Genomic DNA, 7,326 nt, shown 5'->3' on the forward strand with positions numbered 1-7,326 from the left:
TTAAAATTCATCACGTCTTTATATAATGATCGACTATGTTTGCAAGAGATCTCGATACTGTACCAAAGAGTTGTGTCTTTTATATATTTAATACATTTTTAATACATATATTTATAATTTTAAATTGTCATTGTCATTGATAAATATTGTTCTTCTGTGAACTTCTGCACACTCCAGACAGTTAAACCAGCTACTGCCTCCTCCTGGATGTACATTTTATTGTTTTTTTGTGTTGCAGCCATTAGACAAACAAAGCAACATTGAACAGAGAGAGAGGTTTTATCAGGACTTCCCCTGCAAACACAGATTTCACCACAGTGCTGCTTTCACCTGAGTGAAAACAAAGTGTAGAGTTTAGTGAGTATAAGTGTTGCTGAGAGCGAGACACGAGCAAACAAACACCCTAATGCTGCTGTTGACTTAAAGGTCAATTATGATCAATTATCATAAATATTTATCAACAATTTGGACGACGCGTCTCCACTTTCTCCCACTAAGTCAAATATGTCCCAGATACGAACAAGGACAAAACCATCTTGCTCAACTGGAGCCACAGTATGAGGAGAAGCAATTTGGGGACAGAGTTGCCATCTTTCAGAAACATCTATTTGACGTGTACTTTATTTTATTTTATGGACTACAACGCTACTCAGTTGCTAAAAACTTAAACTAAAGAAAAGAACCCTGAATAATGTCTCCGTAGAATGAAAGTGGATCCAATAAAAAACTGTATGTAGGGTTACTGAGTCTGTAAGTGAAGAAGCTCGAGATACAGGAAAAACATTTATCTGTTTAAACAATTGATTGTAGTGGTGACATAAATTGTCTCTGTCTTAGAAATAACAGCTTTTCCTGTGTTCCCTCGCTTCTAAAAACAGCACGCACACACACACACACACACACACACACACACACACACACACACACACACACACACACACACACACACACACACACACACACACACACACCTGTGTATGGATATGAATCCCCCACCCTTCTTCCTGTTGACCAGGAAATGCCCGACTTGTACAATAGAGCGCAGGTCTGACGCTACACACTGCTTTCTTTAGACACACAAACACCAAGGAATGAATGTCAAAGAACCAAGTGCAGGAATGGTTGTGTTTCTGTCTGTGTGTGTCTGTGTGTGTGTGTCCGACGTCCAAAGACTGTTCAACCGCTGCTCTCGACAAACACTGAGCCACGTTACAAGCCACAGACTGATAAAAGTAAATATCGAAATTACACAATGAACCCCAGAGTGAAAGTGTCACGGAAGAAGTGAATGAAAAAGAAAGAACGAGAAAAGTTAAGAAACTGTGCGTTAAATCAATCCCTTTGTTATTTGAATGAGCAGATGGTCGTTAAAACGATCAGGAGATAATCCTGATTACTGTCATGCAGTGACATCATGTTCAGGATAATAAAAACAAGGTTGTTCAAAGTTATAAATGATTCGCTCCTCTCCCCTGTGAAGTCTACACACAATAGCTTGTTTCCGGACAACGTGCACTAGCGTGTATGAGCTAAGATTAGCTTGTGTGCGTTAGCAGGGACTGGTTTTGATTAATAACCGTGCACACGCCTATAAGTGTCCCAGTGCCTGGTACACTGAGAGCAGAGGAAAGAAGAGGATCACAGGAATAAAGAAGAAATAGCAGCTAGATCATTTATTCTTTCTTATTTCTCCCTGAAGATTGTTTTATATGAGCTCCTGGGGCCTTTCAAAACCTTTAAATATTACCCTTTAATCCTTAGAATGAATGAAATACTGGATACTTTTGCCTCTTCATTGCAGAATCTGTTGGACAGACCTCGTACAATCCTTTAGAAGATATTTTTACACATCTATACATCTGCAAAGTTAGAATAAACCGAATGTTCGATTAATTCACTTCTTTGGGCCTTAAAATAGGTGGAATATTAGATAATTTACCATTTACAGGCATCAAGAAATCCTTTAAATGGATGAAATCAAGATTTTGTTTACATCATCTCCCATTTTAGTCCTTAAATACATTTTAATGACTCTAAAAATTGTTGGAAAACAATCTGGACACACATAGATTAAGAAGAAGGAGCTGTAAGAGGAAGTGATGACAAGATCAAGGGAGAGGAGGAGAAGGAGGAGGAGGAGGAAAAGATCGTGGGTTGGACGACTTAACTACACAAACTATAAAAGTTTCACAATGAGGAGCATTGACACAAGGAGTGTGTGTGTGTGTGTGTGTGTGTGTGTGTGTTTGTGTGTGTGACAGCTGGCTCAATAGGATCTTAACCCAAGACGAGCACAAAAACCTCTGAGTGTGTCAGAATGGATGTGTCCCCTCCCACATACAGACCGATGAGTCAGCGGGGAGTGTGTGTGTGTGTGTCTGTGTGTGTGTATGTGAGTGTGTGTGAGTCTGTGTGTAGGGACTGGTTTTAATTTATAACCGTGCACACGCCTATTGCTCTCACAGAGCCTGGTACCGTCAGCCACACAGTTGTGTTGAATTTCTCAGACCATGATGACAGTCAGTGTTCCACCCTGAGCTGCACGACTCATATGAACAGCGTAATGTTATGTTATGTACGCAATGTTCACTCCACACACGTGTAAAACAATAACTTGTGTGGAACCTGGAGAAACTAAATCTCAGATCACATCACAGGGAGATATTGTATTAATAGAGGTCACATAGAAACTGTTTTCATGTCCGTCTACAGATTGTTTGCAGCTCCATATTTTACCGAAACTAAAATGCCAGCACATAAAAACTGTATCGAGGTCCCACCGGCGGCCCGACCAATCAGGAGGCAGTTGTCAATCAAGTTTTTATATCATCAAATAACTAATGAAAACCGAACTTATCAGAAACATGGAGGAGCTCTCGTGTCTTTATATACATCTTTATTATGTTTATATTACGGCAACGACATAAGGAAAAGAATCCAGACGTAGACTCAACATTTAGAGCTAAGTGGTGGCAAATACCGTTGCTATGGTTACCTGCTGTTTAATAAAGCCAGCGCACCGATTTAGACCTGTGGTTAAACCGTCTGCACTGGCATCCTGAAAAAAAACTGTGTCCTTGATGGACACATGCCGACCAATCAGGAAAGGCCAGTTTCCATGACGATGTAGTAGGAAACCACATAATAAGCAAATGCATAAACGGTTCCCTGTTATTAATGACACATCAATGGCCGCTGCACAGGGTTAAACACAGGGTGGAGCTCAGAACACACACACACACACACACACACACACACACACACACACACACACACACACACACACACACACACACACACACACACACACACACACACACACACACACACACACACACACACACACACACACACACACTTCTCCTGACTTGTAGCAGCATGACTGAAGTTGACGGATGAGGTTTGCATACGCAAAAAAATTGCAACGCGCTTGGAATAATCTGCGTTTACAAACAAACAAAGAAAAGTGCGAGGTTGTGACACACTCAGCTGTTTCTGAGGCAAACACACACATGAGCGACAAAATCAGTCAGCAACAGACAGAAAATAACACAAATTCACTGCAACATCTGAAAATACAAAGTACAACATCACAAAAGCCACTGATGGAACTACAGCCTTCCTCAAACTGATTTCTATTAATCCATTGCTGCATCCAAACTGTTCCATTCATATGAGCAAGCAGACAGACTCAGGTCTTTCCTGTGTTTGGGTGGATGTGTGTAACCTGTGGGAGTTGCCCACAGATCAGTCGTGCTCCTGTCACATAGATCCTGAGTTATGCTGCTGTCAGGGAGACGTGTTGCAGCCGGACTCGACCTGCAAGCTGCTGCTGCACCAGAGCACAGACAAACCTGAAGAAACCACACACCGACAACTCACTTAGGGTTTAAAATGGTGATATTGTTGCTCAATTAAAGGACAAGCAAAATTAAGAAAACTTTAAAAATCCTTAAAAAGACTATTATATATGAACTTTTACATAAACAAGTAAGAAGCATGTACAGAAATATATATTTCCATACAATTTAATTTGTTTACTTATTTAGACATTTTTTTATTGATGTTTGTATTTTTACTTTCCCCTTTGTTGGAAAGAAAATTTGGAAATTTCAAACAATTCCATGTGTTTGGTGTTGAACTGTTTCTTATCCTCGGCCCCACATGACGCCGTCGAACAAAAGGAAAGACAACCAGGGACTTCTCGTCCCACACGCGTTTATCTCTGTAGAGCACGTGTGTAACAAAACAGGAATTGGAAAACATGTAAAGTCGCTGGTGGTTGATAAGGAATAAAAACAACCATGCTGATAACTGCTTGTATTGCTCTGGTAGGGATTCAGCAGAAAACTAAAACGGTGTCTCTTTCAGCTGACACTTGCCTCCTTCATCATCTAATGCGTTCGCCTCTGAAATCTCTCTCTTCAACCTCCCTCTGGGCTAAAAATAGAAAATGACCTGACAGCTACAAACATAGACTCTGCTATTATATTTTAAGTGTGTGAGTGTGTGCACTGGCTCAAGTGGAAACACTGGAGGAGATAAAACATCACTCTGGAGGCACACGAGACAAAAGAAGAATAACAGTACAGGTTGCCAGCCTGAATCAATCGCCGTGGCTCTGACGTGCACGCACACACTCTCAGAGGAGGAGAGTATGGCAGCCAGAGGTGTCACACAAAGCTCATGATGTTATATGGCGACTGGGACCGCCAGCGAACACACACACACACACACACACACACACACACACACACACACACACACACACACACACACACACACACACACACACACACACACACACACACACACACACACACACACACACACACACACACACTTATCATGGCTTGATAAACTCCCATCAGGCACAGCGACTGGCCTACATAGCGAGGAGAAAGTGACCAATACGGAGGGACAAGAGGAAAACACACTGGCACTTATAAACACACACACACACCCTGTTCATTCACTCACTGCCTATTTCCTCTTTGGACAATCAGCTCAGACACAGTTTCTACTGAGAGGCCACAACAGAACCTGTTGAAGATATACCTGAATGAAACTTGCTCTTTACAGTGGAACGGACTGAGAGTCACAGCTTCAACTGTCACAATCAGCTCCAGCAAGTTGAAGAGTGAAGCTGAACTGTGGATCAGTTACAAAGACTCAGAAGTTATTAAAAAAACAGAGTTTATCTCCAATATTCAGCAGGAAACTGTTAAAATATGAAGAATTCTGAACAGAGTTTGGTGGATTTGTTACAGCAGCAGCTCTTCTGGGTCAGGAAGCAGAGAGAGGATCATCATATTCAAACTGTAATGACCTGATCGAATTCACAACATACAGTCTAGTCACTGTCACCTTGACCGATCGGTGTGGTAAGTCTGTAATGTGACGTTGTTTTGCTACGAAAATGGAGGACGCTAGAAAGCGAAGCCAGTCCGAGCGAGCAATCACGACCCCAAAGCATCTGAGACGTAGGAGTAGTGAGAATACAGCAGGAAAATTTATAGAAAACGAGAAGACGAGCGAGTGGACGTGTTGATGGCATCTCTAACGAAGAATACAAATATCTTTATTTAAGTGAAATTAGAAAGATGACGAGATTCGAGTGCTTTCAGCGATTTGAGCTGACACTGGTGTCAAAGTGCTGTAAACTAAAATGTGATTTCCACAGCAGAATTTATTCGCTCCGGACCATTTCCTGTTGTCGTGAACACGTCTGACCAGGACAATCTCCTGCTGCTTCTTCACATGTGAAAGACAAACTCCAGAAGACGTCTGCGCCCAATCCACCGGAGTTCATGTCAGAAAACAGCTCTAGTGCTGCTCTAGAGTAAAGGATTGAGACAAAAAACAATCAGGGTTCAATTTCAAAATAAACTGTGTTGTCTCCGTGTCTCCACATGCATGTCAGCAGGGACAGAGGACTGGGGCCCATTTCACATCCGAACACAGCTGCGTGGAGAACAGACTGGAGGGATGTGAAACCATGAAGCTGGCACTGGCACTGACACACACACACACACACACACACACTGACACACACACACTAAAAGACGAACAGAAAAGTCATTCAGCCCTGCAAGGGAAGTTTCCTCTGAATTATTGAGCAACAGCAACAACACTCATGAGCATTTACAAGCAGTGTGTGTCTCTGTGTCTGTGTGTGTGTGTCTGTGTCTCTGTGTGTGTGTGTGTGTGTGTGTGTGTGTGTATAATGCTGAATTATCCCTGGGGGGGGGGGGGGGGGGGGGGGGGGTGGTGAACTGTCTCATTCAGTGCACACAGGCTGCTGCACTTGACACTCCTTGGTAGAAATGCATCCCAGCTGATGCTAACCACCTAGCAGGCTAGCTGCCCCTGATCCTGCCGGAGCTCCTCCAGGTGACAGTGACCGACATTAGGCACAGACGCTGCCTGAGGAGCAGAGAGAAGCTTCGCCACCACAGACAGCCTCGACTCCCCCTGCAGCCTCTGCCACCACTGAGCAGAATGTCAATGAGTTAGCCGAGGTAGCTAGCGTTAGCATGAGTTACTGAAATCCCCCCCCCCCCACCCCCGGACAAGTTGATAACAAATAAAAGTGTAATAAGCAGAAAGGTAAATAGAAGAGAAGCTAAAGACGAAGTCCGATGATTAAACTCAGTCTGAACGTTTACACGCTGCGTCATTTTTTAATGAGCTAGATTTAGTGTTTGCTAAAGTTAGCAGGTTAGCTGTCCGACAATGGGCGCATGCTTGTTAAAGTTTGGACCCAGCCTCAGGGGCGTCGGGGGAGTTGCTAACTCGGAGCTAGTCGCGGCTGCGGGGGTCCAGCTGCTCTCCCCGGGGAGGGGGACCGGGGAGCAGCCGGGGGAGAGGCTCCCGGTGCGGGCTCTCACTCACCGGAGGGTCGGTCCGATGCAGTTGGAGTCGGTGCTCTCTATCTCCCGCAGGATGCGTTCATGTTCGGCGGCGGTCTCCATGCTCGCCATCCTGCATGTTGCTGTGGACGGTTCCGAGCCGAGCTGAACCGAACCGAGCCGAGCGGACTGGCCGTGCACGCTGCGTGTGAGGGTTGGTTCGCTGTGGTTACAGAGCAGCGGGAGTGAGCGGTGTTAACTTGTGGGGGGAAAGGGGGCGGGGTCATGTGTCGATGGGCGGAACAACCGGAAGTGCAAACACCTGAACAACGTGTAATGTTATGATAAATAAATATGAATATTGTAATAATAAAACTATATAATACATGAACCCCTCTATCTAAATTAATATGTGTTTATATATATATATATATAGTATAATTATGTACATATAGAGTACAATGCTATTTAGTTT

At 43.6% G+C, this 7,326-nt stretch overlaps 1 protein-coding gene across 1 annotated transcript in view; it reads right to left on the reverse strand.

Moving 5' to 3' along the window:
• The window catches only part of exoc6b (exocyst complex component 6B), a 76,543-nt gene extending 69,425 nt beyond the window's left edge, over positions 1–7,118 (reverse strand). The window contains 1 exon segment of the mRNA XM_034568830.1: positions 6,895–7,118. Within this exon segment, the coding sequence (XP_034424721.1) occupies positions 6,895–6,983 (89 nt within the window). The 5' untranslated portion in view covers positions 6,984–7,118.
• Between the last annotated feature and the right edge of the window lie 208 nt (positions 7,119–7,326).

Source organism: Hippoglossus hippoglossus, chromosome 18 (genome assembly GCF_009819705.1).
Source record: "Hippoglossus hippoglossus isolate fHipHip1 chromosome 18, fHipHip1.pri, whole genome shotgun sequence".
Classification (NCBI taxonomy): domain Eukaryota; kingdom Metazoa; phylum Chordata; class Actinopteri; order Pleuronectiformes; family Pleuronectidae; genus Hippoglossus; species Hippoglossus hippoglossus.